General features: G+C 39.4%; 1 protein-coding gene across 5 annotated transcripts; it reads right to left on the bottom strand.

Moving 5' to 3' along the window:
* On the bottom strand, nt 1–16427 carry thrap3a (thyroid hormone receptor associated protein 3a). 5 transcript variants are annotated; one of them, XM_044208453.1, is made up of 11 exons: nt 16106–16427; nt 10374–10530; nt 6443–7351; nt 5287–5976; nt 4822–4994; nt 4394–4505; nt 4003–4087; nt 2426–2607; nt 2114–2294; nt 1819–1965; nt 1–1704 (listed from the first exon to the last, which is right to left on the bottom strand). In XM_044208453.1, exons 2-11 carry the CDS (start codon nt 10508–10510, stop codon nt 1435–1437), a joined length of 2886 nt encoding a protein of 961 aa, XP_044064388.1. In that variant the 5' UTR covers nt 10511–10530; nt 16106–16427; the 3' UTR covers nt 1–1434. The 5 variants fall into 5 exon arrangements, with proteins under 5 accessions (XP_044064388.1, XP_044064390.1, XP_044064391.1 ...); XM_044208455.1 differs by having other exon boundaries at nt 1–1674; XM_044208456.1 differs by lacking the exon at nt 16106–16427 and adding an exon at nt 10619–10840 and having other exon boundaries at nt 1–1674.
* Nucleotides 16428–17853: the final 1426 nt, after the last annotated feature.

Below are 17853 nucleotides of genomic sequence, written 5' to 3'. Positions count from 1 at the left end.
TTAAAGTAATCAGTGTCTCTTTTAATTTACAGAAAAGAACAGTAACAACACCTGTTTAAAAAAGCAATATTCCCTAAGCAGGTAACCTTTTTAAACAATAAAATGTGAATCTCAATCTGTTGGCCTGTATTGTACAAATAAGACCAGTGCACCCACAGCAAGGCACAATAATGTGTAATTCACTTGTATGGGCAGTTTTCCGGAAAGCCAAATCCTAGCTTTAAGGAAAAAAAAAACATTGGAGATATGCAAACATTCTTATTGTAGGATTAGACATACTGTACTCCTTGTCCTACAAACTACCCTGTATTTCTGTTTCTTACAAACTACGGACTACACAAATGCTAATTTTGAGCCTCTTCTATCACAATGTTGATACAGTTGCACACGGTTTACATAATTGATTAAATCAGCATTGGCTGGAGAGAAGTTTGCAAACAGCAAATGAAAAACACATCAAAATCTATGGCATTAAGAACAAATTCTCCTTTAAAGACAAAGTCAAAATCCTGCCTAGCCAGGTACAAAAACTACAATGAGCATCTTTGGAGGAAAACATATAATCACTATCAATATTATATTATACATTGATAAGTGGTATACAAGATCAAATAGCTACTCTAAAGTATAGAAATCTTTGACAGCAAAATGTTATTATAAGGATAACTACCTGTACATTTAATAACTATACTGCTAGTATTGTAGATCTGTTGCAGAGTATAACCTTTGACCCCATACAGTTTGGTCCCATTGTCAGATCAGGGTCATTTGTAGAGTGCCCAATTGGCTAAACAGTGATGTTTTTACGTCAACATGAACTACAGTGTACTTATTGCTGTCATTTTAATCCAGTCAAGACACAGCTCAAAACAACAAGCCTGCTTTGTAAAAAAAACAAAAAAAAAACTCATAGTTGGATAATTGGAGTAGATTTTAATGCATTTACCAGTATAGAACTATTTATCTTGTAGCCCGCTCACAAAACATTTCTTCATTTCCACAAGTATAAGGCACAAGCTGATTTGATCTACAATGTGATTTTCTCTTGCTACTTAAAAATACACAAATACAAGTTAACGAGTCATTTTTTAATCATTCCTGCGAGAAAAGTGTAAATATTACCAAAATGCTGCATTGAAAGTTTCACTTTACCATATAAAGCAAAAAACATGTAACATAAATCCAAATTCTTATGAGAAACAGCAATTCAGCCTTAAACAGTGCTTCTACTAGTTATAAGTTGCATCCTGATGTTGAAAATCAGAGTTTGTAGCCTACGCTGAAATTAAAGCATAAAAGTTTTCCTAGCGATAGCTGAGTCTTAAACCATTTTAATCTGTATTTATGAATCCATTTTGGTGGATAAATTTACTGAGTCAGATCCCATAACAACACAGAAGAAAATTTAAGATTTTCAGCCCATTGCTTCACTGCTCAAGTATTCTCTCCATCAATTTCTCCTTCTTTATGGTCCTGTTCTGGCTCCTCTCCCTGTGCGCCACCTTGCTCCCCATTGACTTGGAACTTGTCGTGGGCCCATTTGGGGCTATTGGTGTTGGGACCCCCACTGGCTTTGCGGATGATGAATCGTGCCCTTCCACGCGAGAATCCTCCCCGTCCTCGCCCTCGGTTGTCCACCCACTTGCCCTCTGTCTCCATGTCTCGGTCATCGTGCTGAGAGAAAGATGGAAAAAGGATGGAGGTCTGTCAAGAAAACAATTGCAAAAGTGCAAACTTGAGCTAGATTAGACTAAAGGACACCATGTGGTTAATTTAAACAGAGATGGGAGGCATGAATGGGAAAGAGATTGACTCTACCAAGTAGTATTTTCTGCTCTTGGGCGTGTACTCTGGGTCCCAGTCTTCATTTTTTGGGTGTACTGCCATGTTTGCCATGTTGTTACTATATGAACAGTTTCCCTGATAATTTCCTCTGTTCCAGCCCCTTCCACGAATTCGGACTTGCTGCAATCAGAGAAAAAGACAAGGAGTTGAAAAGCAGCAAAAATCAGTGCTACACAGCAAACTGTGAAAGTCAAATGTACAGTGGAACTTGACACAGCCAATGCTCCAAACTATGCTCCTCCATTAACCCATCATTCATCAAACTTACAAATCCTCCACGTGGCCTGCCTCTTTCAACTGATTCTGGTGACTCCTTTTGATCCAGTCGGGTCCTGTTAAAGCCTTTATCTTTGGGATCAGACTTGCCATGGGGCAAATCTTCTTTTTGGGACTTAGAGGACGAGGAAGATGAGGACGAACTCGAGCGAGAGCGTTTCTTTTTACTTTTCCTAGAAGAAGAAATGGTATATGCAAAATCCTTCATGCCCAACTGTTTATCATGCAGGGTAAATGAACAGCAGGATTCAACATATTTGTAGATAGTTTGTATTGTTTCAAAGTACAGGGCAGTTGCACATACTTTGATCTCTCGTGGCATTTGGAGAACTTTTCCACAGATCTCTCTCTACTAGAATCTGGGGAATCTCCCATATCTCTTCCCCGATCCTGATTATAAACTCTTTCATGGCTGGAATATTTTTTACGGCGCTCAATATCCAAACGAAGGTCCATTGGGTCACCCTTCATTTTTTCTCCGCCGTCCTGAGCAAAACAAAACAGAACACAACGTCGTGGACAGACTTTGGATTAGCATGTAGATTCTATCAGTCTGCTCTCAGCCAAGCTGGTTTGTAAACTAAATAGTGAGGCCCATGGGTAAAGGGGAAAAACCTGAGTAACAGCCAGCTGGCATTAATAAAACCAAGTGAATTTTCCAGTGCACTTAAAGGGCCAAACCAGTAGTTTTGCATGTTTTAGGATTACCTAAATATCTGAACCATTCTCCAAAGCATATGTTGTTAGATGGATTTTTCTGCCTTCAAGGCAGCTATTTAAATATCGTAAGAAAATCAACTTTTAAAAAACTTTGCTTCAGATAGGCAATCCATCACAGTCAACATTTAGTCAGCTTTGTTTTGTGTCAAAGTGAAGTTATTGCAATGTCAGCCGTGGGAAGGGTGTATTTTGAAAACCTCCTGACTGGTGCATTCAAAAGTCCAGCATCCAAGGTTTCGAGAATTTGCTGCACAACAGCAACAAACAGCACCAGCATATTTCACATCATTCGTTTGTCTTCCATGTGTATCATGATGTTCAGCAGCCAATTCCCACATTTTAAACATCAGAGCCTCAGCGACATGGTGCTTTCAGGTATTTGTAAGCAAGTGTTTTCAAAACAATCCCTGAATGTGCACAGTGATGTATTTCCTATATCAAACACGTTTCAAGTCACTGTAAGTTGATTATCATACTGTACTGACATTAACTGAAACCAATAGCTGCCTGGAAGGTGGGAAACCAATCCAAAAACCTTTTGAAGTATGCTTTGGGAAATAGTTGCTGGTACCTACTATGAAGTATACACACTTCATAATTGTTGAGCTACTGTATATCTGGCAAAACCACTAGTATGGTGCTTTAGCAATAGTGAAGAACAGGAAGATAGGACTGTTCATGCTAATGTAAGTTTAATAATTTTTAATATATTTTAGTAGTATTTGCGCCTCATGTTTACAAAAGCTTGACAATATGTGTCCATGCGCATCAATAAAGATATATTGTGAGGCTTTACTCAGAAAGTTAAACTGTCACTGTTGGTTATTTCCGTTCCTTATTTTTTAAAGAATACTTACGAAGACAATTGCTTAGAGTCCTTTGAACAGCTTTGGCACAGTGGCTTCCATTTCTCAACTTATATGATTCATTAGCCTTGGTCAGGCTTGTGCCCACATTCTAACCAATTCACCATGGGTGAAGGCGATATATAACAAAGTCAAAGTGCCTTATTTTGCATTTGCATTTTTTAGACTTTGTGCATCTCCCTTCAAGGAAAGCCACAGGCTTTAAGAGAGTGAAGTCTAAAGGCATCTGGCTTGCTCACTCGTTTGCTGTTGTTTGTTTTTCCAACATACTTCATACTGCAAAATGTTCAGTCACCTTGTAAGTGCCATCCTCTGAGCTTTTCATGGCCTCAAAAAGTTGAGAGTGTTTCTTAAAAGCTCTTGGTGAAACATCAATTCTCCTGTGAAAAAGAAACACAGTTAAGAAAAGATAATTAAATGCACATAGTACAGGAACCACGGTACAGGTGCCACAACAACAAACTGTGAGCAACACTGAACTGCAAAGACGACATAAAACAGAAAAAAGAAAAGACAAATTGGTGGGAAAATAAGACTGACCTCCACCGAGCATGAGAACAAATAAGCCAAGATAGTCTGTTGATTTTCAGGTAGGAAAGGTGAGAGAAATACCTGAAAGCTGTTAAAAGAGGAGGTGAAGCCACAGCACACTGAAGGTGAGAGGGTCACTCAATAGGCGACTCTACCTGTGTATCTCTGGGCTTTTTCTTGGCTTCATCATTTCCTTCTCTGCAGCTCGTCTTTGGTACATGGTGAATCGCTCGTTTAGAGTCATTCCAGAAGATGGAAAGTGCTGAGCTGGACAGAGAGACAGCAAAACCAGTTGTTAGAGTTGTTAGTGCTTTGAGTGTCTGTCACATTTCCATCCAAGTGTGACGCTGCTTTGAATTGAATATTCCCATGTGCCATAGGATTTTATGAGGTAACATGGTCATGTGTTGAGTAAATTTAATGGCCAAAGCTTATTAAACATGTAGTAGTAGTAGTTTTTGTAGTTTCAAAAAATGATTTTGTCCATTCCTAAAAAAAAAAATAAATAATAATAATTTTACATTACTCCACTCTTAGCTGTTTAATAATATATCTGAGGACAGCAAGAGAAGTGAGGACTCACCTTTAATGTGGTGAACGATAGTGACAATGTGTTGGGCAAACAGCTCAGAGGGACTCCTCTGTAACTGAGCATTCTGAACATGTTGAAAGATGGAGCGGAACTCCTGATCCTTTTTTGAGGACTGCACAAGATCCTGAGACAACTGTCGCTCCTCAGCTAAAATATCAGAAGAGCTGAAAATGACAAACAAAACATGTTCTTTAGTCTGGTGCTCTTCTTTATAGAAAATAGGTTAAAACAGAAACCATGTTGTTCTCTGATCAGATAAAACAACTTTCAAACAAGGAAACCATTGCAGAAAAGGCGTTTTTTAATATAGAATTTTCTAAAGAAATCAGTAAATCATCAGTTTACAGTAAAAGTGGCGCTACTATTGGAAAGTGTACTGCTGGATATACAGCTATGACTTCTGGCTCACTGAGGAAAGACCCAGTATGGGACCAGAAACCATTATATGATGCTCACCTTATCAGGCTATCTCCAAGGAAATCCATTCTGACATTTAATTTTGCTTCCTGTTTTCTTGAGGACATGAAAGGCGAGTTCTCTCCCCTTATCATAAACATCTCTCTGTCAGAGTTTCTCCTCGGTGGTGGTGTAGGAGATGGGATGGAGGAAGATTTTGCCATCTTTCTGGCTTTATTGCCTATGTCTGGGGACAGTTCCTGAAATTTTACAGCTAACTCCCTCTTGGCGAGGGCCGCAGCAATGGCCGCTGCTTTATCCTGCTTTCGACTGAGGTATATGTCCTCTGCCATGGCGTCAAGGTCACTGTTGGCTACCTGTGCATAGGCCACATTCTGCCATTTGTCAAAGCATTCTTCAAACAGTTCCCGGGCTGAGGGAGTGACCTTGCCCTTTGGCTTAGAGGACTCGTCCCCATTATGCCAGTCTTTGTGAAGTGACTTTGAATGAGGCTTGATTATCATGTCCTCCTGTTCCTCCACGTCAGCAGACCGGAAAGGAGAAGCTTTCAAAAAGCTGTTCAGAGACACTTCACCATCAATGTCCTGTTTGTACTTTCTTGACACTGAGTCAGAGAGAATCGCTGATGCTTTGCCATTTACTTTCCCTTGTTCCATATCCCCATCATTTGCTTCTGGGTTCTTGCCATTTTCCCAAGCTTTAGCTTTTTTATTTTGCTCCTCCAAAAACCTAAATAATGAAAAAGAGATAAAGAGCTGCATCTGCAAAATTTTAACTTGCAAAAAAACAATTGATTATCTGACAAGATGTCATATTAGAGTTTCTACAATCTACGATTTTCTAAAACAGACAAAGATTTGTGCCAGATAAGTATTTTATCTATGAAAATAAAGACATAAAAGCATAAGAAATTTCAGTGAAAAACAATGCTGTTTGACAAGGCAAAATATTTTGAATACCCCTAAAGACATACATTTTACTGTAGTCTGTTATATGACAACCACACTTGAATACAAAAAGCTTGCAAAGCCAAGGAAATGCCAGGATAAAGTGAATGTGTGGTCTATAAAGCAATTAAGCAATAATTCATAACATTTTAGCTCTATCTGTCTATAAAGCTTGCTAAAACAATGCCAGAATTATTATTTTTTCGTTATTAATATTTGAGGAAAAAAAAGAGTAAAATCGATCTTACTTTCCGAAGGCAATGGAGATTGCTGTTTTATCTCCATCCAGGCATTCCTCGTTGGAGAAGAAGTCAAAGCTGGAAAGCATTGGATTTAGGCCCTCATGTGAGGTTTTTTTTGTTGAGGATGAACTACCCCCGATCTGCCAGGAGGGGGCACCATTGCTGTCATTTGTGATTTTAGGGGAGGGACTAGACTGGTTAGTAGTTTGGCTGTTCTGACCAACAATAACAGCAGAGCTTGCCAGAGGACTCGTTCTCTTTGGACTGCTGCTGCAGTCTGTCAGGCCCTGCCAGTTCCCCTCAGTTTTCCCACTGCCCGCGCCTTCTTTGGCATCTTCTGCCAACACCCCAACAAGCTCCACTGGCTCCCCATCTCCCCCTCCTCCCTTTTGGACCTCCTTGGAGGTTGAGAGCCCCTCTTTCACATCTTTGGAGTTTTGGTTAGTCAGCAGTGAGGCTGGCCTGCATTTGGGAGAGGAGGAGTGTGACGAAGAGGAAGAATGATGCGAGTGTCTGGATAATGGCGAGGAGGATCGGTCAGAGTGGTGAGAATGACCATGAGGGGGGCTTCCTGAGCGTTTCTGGAGGTTGTGAGATCGTCCTCGTGAATGGTTTTGCTGCTGCTGCTGTTGCTGCTGTTGCTGTTGTTGCTGTTTTTGAGGGTACTGCTTGTAATTCTTCCAGTTGGGGCGGAAGTTGTTGTTGTTGTTGTTGTTGTTATGGCCACCACCCCCACCACCACGCTGGTAGCGTCCACGTGGGAAGTAGCCCCGCCCTCGGCCCCTGAAGTTGTATGGCCTGCGGAAAGCGCGGTGGTAGCCCCGGAACTCACGACTGTTCTGGTATCCCCTTTGATATTTCTTCTCCCGGGTATGAGATGGAGAATTAGATCTTGACCATGACCGAGACCTAGAGCTGTGGACAAAAGCAAGGGGGAAAAGAAAGCACATAGTTATTACTTCATTTCTAAAGATTCTAATATTCATAACAAAAATGTAGTTTTTTGGGTTTCTGACGAAACAGTAGAAACTCCTTAGGATTATAATGCAATCTAATACAACACTTCCTGAAACTCTAAATGACAGCCTCTAAATTTAACACAGAGATAATTTAACATGTCTCTGATACAGTCTCAACAAAATGTAACATTTTCTGAACAGACATGCATGCATACACACCTGTTATGTGTGATCATATAGCCCTTTGACATAACACAAATTTAGTAAATTAGTACAACCTGGTCAGTAAAAGCTTTGATGTTGGCTTTTCTTAGAATAAAGGGAAAAAAACACTGTAGTGTACCGAATGCCACAATAGTTAAATAGACAATGATAATACCAGTACCACAGGAACACAAACTTAGCAGATTGCCACTTAAACCAATCAGTTCAGTTTTCTTTAACAGACGTATCAACCAAGTCAGGCTAACCATTGGCCTAACATATGGAAAAGACATACGTAGCACATTACCATAAAACACATGATATATAGATGTGCAGTTGCATCCGGCATCCATATATAATTTGGAATTGGCAAAACATATGCTAGTATAGGAGCCCACAAAGGAGCACTGCATGGAGAAAAGCAGTGTGGTGCTGAGCCAGGCTGCAGGGTCAGACTAGTCCACATGGTGGCTCTGCTGCACTTCTGATAAAACACCATGATGTGTTCTCTAGCCTGAACCTTTTATCAAAGTCTTTAAGATTATAACCATGATACAGTATGTTCTCTTCTTCAGATCAATGATTTAATGAGCCCAATGTGCTTTTTGTAAGCCTAACCATGACAACACAACATCCACAACTTTCCACAGACATCTTTTGAGATTATGAATAGCATATGTAGTGTAGACATCAAACTAGTTCTGTTCTGTAATGTTCTGTAAGTATTTCTTTTTCAACTACATCTTCAGCAAATTTTCTTCAACTGTCAATAAATACAAAGTAACTACTCGGTAACTACTCCTAATATAATATAAAGACCTGCTGAAGTATATTAAGAAATGTTTAAATACATACAAAGCCTACAGTATATTGCAGAACAATATTCTAAATTAACCGAGCAAAGCAGTACTACGCTACATGCAAACACAGTCCAAAGCCATATAAAATGGCTAAAGAAGCACAGGACTCACCTAGTGTGTTCTTTCATTGGAATACAGAGTGATTAAATAAGGCAGCACACTGAGCAGCACTGCACACTCACAGTGCGAGCTACAGATACTACATCTCCTCTGCTGGAGCAGAGAGTCACATGGACTATATGAGGGGGAAAAAAAATCTACTGGAATCCTTTGACTCTATGCTTGCAGCTACATGGGATGTTCAACCAGTTTAGTGAGTCTTTATTTAAAAAGGCCTATAAGACACAATTTACTATTCTGACTATTCCACCAAAATACTGCAGCTATCTACATCTTAATGTCGTCTTAATGTTATATTTCAGCAAGATACATTATAGTTCCTCTTGTTAAACGTGATAAGCACTGAGAAAAGTCCAAAGTGAGTGTTTTGCTGAGACACAGTCTACATCTGTGGCCCATTTAAGTACTGAGGTGATAGTGTTAAAAGCAAGAGATGGTGACAGTGAGAGGGAAGTCAAGAAAAAACTCCAAATTGGAACCGTTTCTGTTTTTAGTTATCAGACCTGTTGGGGATGTTTTGCCCAGGAGAAGTAGGGAAGTAAATCATTTCTGTGTGTGTGTGTGTGTGTGTGTGTGTGTGTGTGTGTGTGTGTGTGTGTGCATGCTGCTTTTTTAGGTGTTTGTATGTGACTCTGTGTTTTATATACAACTTATGCAAATGTGTGCATTAAGGCTTGTACAGTTCCAGTGCAACCACAAACCCATTTGCACATATGCAAGGTGGAGCAAACCATTACATTCTTTCCATGTCTCTGCTTTATGCTAATTTTAATATGTGCTGCGACACTGCCAGGAAATGAGTCGCCCTGCCATTTTATTGCCATGCCACAGTCTTTCTGCCAGAAAGAGCAAAGGCGTCAGAGTGAAGCCTTGCTTGTTCTTCCAAATGCACATCTCAGCCAGTAGATAAATCTACAAACAGGGCATTTTTATTTAAGCAAAGCAACCAACAACAAATGCTACCATTTTGATTAAATATTTTCATTTGCCACTGAGGTCAACTCAGGAAATGGAAATGTTTCCCAGTGCAATGCAAACTGCAATAATATTCACTCTAACTTAAGGAAGTTCACTAACCGGCAGCTGAACTCTTTCTCAAACATCAATTTTCTCTGGACACAGAAGCCGAATTCAAAGTTTGGGTAAGAACCAAATCCATTAATACACTACACCAGCTTTGTCAGTTCATATGAGAACCAGGGTCATAAAGTCCAGGACGAGACAAGGTCTTGCAGATGGAAATCAACAGATATGTAACTAATATCTAACAGGAAACGCTGATTATAATAGATAACAGAACAGCTTGTTGACATCCCCACTGTCACAAATAAACTACCTGCATATATTTATTTTTTTACATGCCAAATCTTACTAGCACATTTTATGGTCAGCAGTTTAGGGCAGGTTAAGATTTACTAGATAGAAGTTTGTGTGGAAAAGGAGCTTAGCAGGAAACATAGGAAAATCAATACTGATGTCTGTGCACATAATGAGGCAACACTTTGCCTGGTGCACCTGCTGCTAGTTTCTCTTTCCTTCATGACAGCCGACTTTGTTGCATCACAGTCATTCATACTTTAAGCATTAGGTGGGTCGAGGCATTCTTCATTCATACGCACTGTATAATACCCTTCAGTTATTAAATAATCAGTTATTAAACCTTGTTTTAATAGGTCCGGTCCGGCAACACAGGGGCATCTTGAACGAGTAAAAGGCAGTTGATCTTGACCACAAAAACACAGTTCAGCCAATAGATTGTTCAGAAAGGAGGATTGTTTATAAAATGGACTCTACCTGTAGTGACGCTTCCTGGACCGGGATCTGGAGCGACTTCTGGAGCTAGTGGTGGAGCGGGATCTTGACCGGGATCTTGACCGGGACCTTGAGCGGCTCCGAGACCTCGAGGCTGATTTTGTGGATCTGGACATCATTGCAGCCAGCCCACCTCAAACTGTCACACACAAGAGTTGTACAGCCGAGTTAGGATTTTTGGAAAATGTAAGAAAGCAAACAATACATATAATTTGTTATTCAATCACCTTTTCAAGGCACTGGCGGCATAGAATGGATATTAATCATCTAGGTGAACAATTGAATAACTATTATCACGTAAGAAAAATACATTTAAATAACGCCAAGAGTCAATTATCCATGAAATACAATATCTAACAGAGCCATCCGAGATGTGCCTCAAAAGCTCTTAATGCAAATGCTGAGTGAAGAAACAGAACAGCTGTGAAAAAGGAAGAAGGCAATCTGTAGTAGTGTAGGGCATCTGAACAGAACCAGTTTTATTTAGTCACTGATAATTTGCATAGAGGGCAGTCTTACATCAGTCATCTGACTACTTAACTGTTGAGCCAACTATTAAATACTAATACAAAGATACAGTTATCAGTAAGATACACCTATACCTTTTTTATTTCCTCTACTGCAGAAAATATACAGTAAATCAGCTAAAATAATATAAAAACTGGTGATAGAAATGCTTGTTCTCTAGCCACTGTCTTCACAAGAAAAGGCAACACAGTTTTCAAATGAGATGAAAAAAAGAAAGCCAGCGTGTTCAGCACTATTTTACTTTACATTACATTTATTTATCTGATGCTTCTATCCACAGCGACTTACAATAAGTGCATGCAGTCATGTGGATACAACCCAAAAATTACAAGAATCATTCAAGTGCATCAATTTCATCAACTACGCTGAACTGCTGCAAGTGCTACATTTGATTGCATTTGATTACTTCTAAGTCGGTCTCAGTCTATCGCTGCATTTCTTTGAATGATTATTTGAATGAAACATATAAGAGAAGTCTTGCCAAGCCTCACCACTTATCCACACATCGAATATCTTAAATATATATACACTACATTTTCCATTTAGCTAAAACTAGAAACAAAAGAACTCCACCTACAACCATTGAGAATGTGACAATGAGAGAAAGATGTCAACAGATTTGGCTTAAAATATTTAGCACAAATGACTGAGCTGATAATTTTGAGGAAACAAAACTCATATCATGCTTGTCGAATACAACAGGCCTCAGCTCAATGAATGCAAAGCTGCTAAATGTATTTTCACACCACATTAAACAAATGTAGGCATCTTTACTGGTCTAATCTAGTCTTTGCTTGGTTGTTTTTATATGCCTTGTCATTTGTAATTAAAAGTCCTGGTTACTGTTAAACTCACACCCGACTAGTCAAGTCGCCATCACCCCACTAGACTGATGGGGCAAAAAGTTTCTTTCCTCTGCAGCTTCTTCATCATATCAGATTTGCTTGTGGTTAATGATCTGCTTTGAATCTGCTACCAGAGAGATGCTCACTTTGGACTGCATGCTTAGTGCACTCAGACCTCAGTGTACTTTTAACTTCAAAGGATGTTTTTTCTCTCTCGACTCTCTCACATGCTTTACTTGTATACTCCAAAAATGATTACTACAATTCTATAGTGGGAGCGTCTCGTTCTTTCCAAGGTCCACAAGGCATTATCTGTGACATATGATCCTCGGCGTACAGTAAATGCCATGGATCAAATAATTTATCTTTCATTATGAGACTCATCTTCGGGGACTTTGGAAGGAGGAAATTGCAGACTAGACATGACAGGGATTTCAAAAGCAGCGCACGCTATCACATGGTGGTCCCAGTGTGTATCCTTTCTACTGTTTTGAAACGTATTAAAATGGATCCATCTTCCCCCGCCTCCTCCTCATGCTCTACGAACGCCCCACTCTCCTCATCCCTGGCAGCTTGTTGTTTTTGGCCTTCAGAGAATAATTTCCTGAAGGTTGAGCCGCAACAGACCGTCAATTTAGCTTACTGTGCACATTTCGAGAATGGCATTCAGATGTGCCCCTTTCCAGCATGTGGTAGCTAAACAGTAAAATAAATCAGTTGTAACAACCCACCTTAATTTTGCTTTATATACCAAATAATTAGGAAGTTCTTGAGGAACAGTTTAATTCTCATATTATTCTCAGTTTGTTAAAATAACTATAATAAATTGCTTAAAACCAGCACATCTGTGTTTAAGACACTTATTCATCTTCATATGGCTGAAAATAGTTTCCTTGAAACTTCTGAATGGGTGTCAGCAGAAACTGTATACAAAACAGCTATACAGAGCTAAGTTTCCCCAGCCAAAGTAACTATTACATTATGACTGCTTTATTAACACACAAGAACCTTATTTTAGCATATAGTGTGACTATATGTATGTATAGTATATGCATGTAAGAAAGTGGACTGTCCTTGCCTCCTGTATTTAATATAAAAACTAGTTAGTAGAATTAAATTGGGTTCTGTTTCGATAGCCTTACTGAACGCTTGATTGATAACCAGTTGCAGCTGTCCCTGCTCCACACTGTGTGGTCGGCAGCCTAATCTCTGAGATTTCAGCCTCTCAAAAAGGCTGCGGTAAGCCTTGTCTGTAATCCCTCACTACTAGAGGGATTACAGACATACAAATGCAGTTACTGACACACGTGTCTTACTATACTTGTGAGGCTTTTTAGTTTACATTTTTTCCCCTAATGTCTGCTTTCTCACTTTTACCACATCTTAACACTGAGCTAACTACTTCACCAACTGCCAACCTCATCCATCTGCTTATCAACCACTGAAATGACATTTCTCATTAATACCATTACACTTGTTAACTCTGTACCAAATCCTAGACTTAATGATGCAATCACAAACGGCAGCACAGTGCCAAGAAAAACAACACATTTCCTGGTTTAAAGTCTAACTTCAGTGTTCCTGGTTTTAGTCTCAGAGTTTTATCTTCTGGGTCTCCTTGTTATTGATAATCTAATCCTTGAATCATCAGCTGTAAGATTTTGGGATAAACAGAATCATCCTAAAATAGAGAGTATTGGTAATCATAACAATAATTAACCAAAGATAAGCTTCTTCACAAAAATATCATCTTGAACTTGTTTGACTGGCATCTTAATGGACAACTTTGGCCACCTTATTCAAAACAGACCAGGAACAACACAGTGTTAATGGGAACATCATGCAAGACTAGAAAAAGCAGCTCTTCAACATTGTAGATTAGAAAACAATTGCGGGAAAGGACCAAAATTAACCGAACCGAACAGGGTATGGTGAATAGACATGTTTTTAGATAGTTTAAAACCGAATTAAACTGATTCTCTCACATGGATAAAAGTTCAAGACCACGCACACACAAACATGACTAAGAGTCCCCCTTGGAGTAGAGAACGACAGCTGTATAATCCTCATCACCTGTTTATTTCATGTAACAGCAAAAGTAGCTCTGATCAACAATGGTCCGGCAACTCGATACACAGCTCAAAGTGTAAGAAAAGAAACACTCCACTCAATCAACTGCCCTATCATTAAGACTGGGATGCCACAGTGGCAGCTGGAATCACATTTGCTATCTATATGTGCCCCTGAGACACCCTGCTCGCTATTTCAGAAAAGCCACAGCAACTGTCATTGGCACAATCTTTGGTTATTGAAATGTGGCAGTCCCTCTTAGTATTCCCTGAAGACACTTCACATGCCAAGGCAGTTAATGGATAGCAAAGCCACTGGCAGTGCTGTTTAAGGCAAGATAAACCTTTCAGCTTCCTTCATGGGTTATTAAATGAAAAAACAACAACTTCTGAATAGCCTGATTCATTCAGTTAGGTCTGATCCAGAGATTGCTTGCTGCATTTTCTTTTGCTAATCATCTACAATGAATGAAAAGAACACTATTCAGCCTGGCTTTGGCCACAAGTTTAATGATAACATAACATGATCCCAGTTGCAGTTAACTTTCTGCTAACTAAGGCAGTTCAATATCATTCTATTATCAGCGGGTTTTTGGAAGGATGTGTTCTGCTTTTTATCATTCAATTCTATTTGAATGATTCTATTTAATATCTATTTGAAAAAGTTCTCACAGCAAAAATCAACAGTTTGTAAAAGTAGCATCTGCCAGTTTCTACGATGTATATGAGGCTACTTTTGCCTGGAAAAATGGCATACAGCAGGGTGTCAATGCGGCATCCTCACACCGACATGCTTCTCAGCTGTCTGTCATCACCACGTCTGTGGAACTCTGCTGCGTACAAGAGGGAACTCATCAGCTGAAGGTCCTCTCTATTTTGGTCAGTTGGGAACAGCCTGGCAAATTAGTTATAGTTCCAAAATGTGTACAGTTGTTTGTGTTTTCCTGCGCCTTAAAGTCTCTGCATAAAGACACAGTCAGTGTTTATGTTGTTAATTATGAGTGGCATGTTGTATAACAAGAATACTTTCACTTAAGCTGTAGAAACACCAGTAAATTTCATTAATTGAGGAGTGTACGTTGCTTGCACACATTACGTTTCTTCTCTAAAGAAGTGGCACAAATGTGAGTACCACCTATGTCAATGATAGCAAAGGTTTCAGTTTGATTAAATGTATATCCTCCCAAAGAAAGGGGCAAGCGCGCACACAAGTGAAAACAAAACTAAATGTGTTGTAGTGCTACTTCAGTTTGTGCAAGCATACTTAGACGTGGGCACACCTTTTCATTGTGTGTTTACTTTTGTGCTGTTAGTATTTGTTAAAGAGGATCAACCAGGATCCTGCAGCTCAACAGGAAATTGCATGATAATGTTTTCAAACTTTTACGCATCAGTGTACCCTAGAAAGAGATTTACATTGCACCACAAACCCCATTTAGATAAGCATTTACAGGAAACTAGTGTCTATGAGACAATTCTTGTAGCCTATATATGACTTGTTAGGCTTGGTTCAAGATTGTAGCTGTTTACTGTAGGTGGAGGGACAACTTGGTGAAACCTGCAATCACAACAGTCATTCTGTCATTGGGCTAACCACTAAAAACATAATTATAATATATATGCATATAACTGTTGTATTGAAGTCCCCCCTGAACCCTCCGGTGGTCGGAGGAAACACTTTGGAAATCACTGAATCATTAAACAACGTTCAAAATATAAATGTTGCCTAACAGCATAATGATATTAAGGCTATGACTGCTGAGCTTCCAGCAAATGATTCAACCCTTACTTCGCAGATATTTTCACTACACTTCTTCAGATGACATAACCTTACTCCAAATGAAAGCATATCAAAGCCAATGGATCACGTTCTGGATGGGTTGGACAGTGCATCCTGGAGTTTCCTCATGTGTACCATTCAATAAAGAAAATAACAAATCTATCCGGAGGACACACTTAACATCACATCAGGAGATCATTTAGAGCAATGGCTCCCTCTGAAGATAAAACACTATATGGTCTAACAACCTACTGACCAAATGTTGATACTTTTCCAGTCGCTATTTGTGCCCAGAAGTGTAATTTCGAAGCTTGGCGGCAAATCATATTTCATATAGTGACTTTTTGGCATGGATGATCCCTGTGCCTCGTAAGACTCGTTTTCCATGTTGCTACCATTGAAAATACATAATTTTCTATACATTTATTTCATCTTTACACCAGATTATTCCCCGAAAATTAGAGAGAAAAATAAAAATAATAAACTCCTTACCGGTCGGCGTTGTCGTTCAATGTTGTCGCGTCACATTCAGGCAAAACGGTGTAATATTGCAGAAATTGGTTAAATGGCTATTTCTCCCTGGTCTTCTGTGTGTCAGCGCTGTTATGCCCACTTTATGTCAGTGTGTGCATGTGTGTGTGCGTGTGCGTGTGTGTGTGTGTGTGTGTGCTGGCTGAAGTCTGCGGTGTTAAGAGAAAGGGGGTGTGACCGGCTCAGAGGGTCATATTTCCTTCCGCCTTCACCGCCTCTGTCAAACCAAAACACCTTAGTAACATCGCAGTGAACGGGAGTGGAGTTCAGTCAGAAAACCGTGTATTAGAAGCACAATAGTCCGCCGCCTGTAATTACATCATGGAAGCCTAATAATCCCTGACGAAAACTCGTGGTCCTAAAGGGAGCAGCTACTTGGTATAGTTACTGTGTCTGTCGTACACAATGGTGTCAAATGACATTTATTATAGTCGTATTGTGAAATTATTGTATTTCCATTAGTTTATTTCTTAATAGGATGTAATTTCCTTATTCCTTTTGCCTCATTAGTGGACAGCACATTTACTGTACTAAAATCCAGTTTTTATTTGGGCTGTTTGCATTTTACACAGTTGCTATTTGCCACTTACAATCAGCAGCCACTTTATTAGGTACTCCTGTAGGTACAATTCAATGCAATCCAATACAACAACCCTGCCATGACATCAATCTTTACAAAGCTCATAATGTTCAGTTTTTGGTTACATTGTAGGAAATGTGTAAATTCATTGTTCTTAGTTAAATGTGTGTGTTGTACTGGACTACATTATATTGAGATGTGTTTCTCCTTCACATTTGCATACATGTGAAGGGCACAGTATTAAAAACACCTCTCTACGTGATGCAGTCCAGTACAACACCATCACTAATTATGGCCTTGATGCTAAAACATATAATTTAATTAATGCCTCTACAAGTGTCAACAAAAACTGGACAGATTTATTTGATTGAGTTCAGGAATCAAACAGTAGACTTTTTATGGCAGAACATTTGTTTCAGATTGCATTAGAGTGTACAGGTGTACCTAATCAAGTGGCCACTGAGTGCATATTTCAGCAGGAAATGTACTCTTCCCTCCACTACATGCATCTGATAGTCATAGTCGTCATTCCTGCAAATGTTACCCTAAAGGGGAACCACTGAGGCCAAAAAACTTTTAACTCTTAATCCATTCAACCAAGTGTCATGACACCTGTTTTAAGGGACGAGGTAGAATCAAAATATGAATGGGAAATATTGCTCGCATTGTGCTGAGCAAATATTGTTTATGAAATCAATTGAGCTGTGGGAAATCCTGTTTTGTGCCTACCACAGTTTCATCAAAACAGATGAAAGTGACTGGCAATGACAAACAAAACGTTTAATAGGTTGCAGTTGTACTTATGACTAAGCCAGCGGAAAGGCTAGATCCATTGAACTCTCTAAGTACTTATGAGTTACAGATCATCTGTGCCATATTTAAAAGGAGTGTTTATGATTCATTGTTTTTTTTTAAGTTTTTTTATTCCTCTACTTGGACATGAATACCATGAGTGGTTTAAATGTGAAATTGCAGTTTGCAGCTATATCTACATTTCTTTCTTAAATCTTGTGTTGTATCATTCTATAGGCTGTAGGGTTGGGCTGATGAACGATGCCATCGTCCATGAGCCCTCTACCATTGTAACATCATGATCTAACGGCCTGCTCTGATTGCAGTCACTGTCACT

This window comes from Siniperca chuatsi, linkage group LG9 (genome assembly GCF_020085105.1).
Source record: "Siniperca chuatsi isolate FFG_IHB_CAS linkage group LG9, ASM2008510v1, whole genome shotgun sequence".
NCBI classification, from domain to species: domain Eukaryota; kingdom Metazoa; phylum Chordata; class Actinopteri; order Centrarchiformes; family Sinipercidae; genus Siniperca; species Siniperca chuatsi.
Note: the sequence above shows the minus strand (reverse complement) of the source record. Positions and strands in the feature narration are given on the sequence as shown.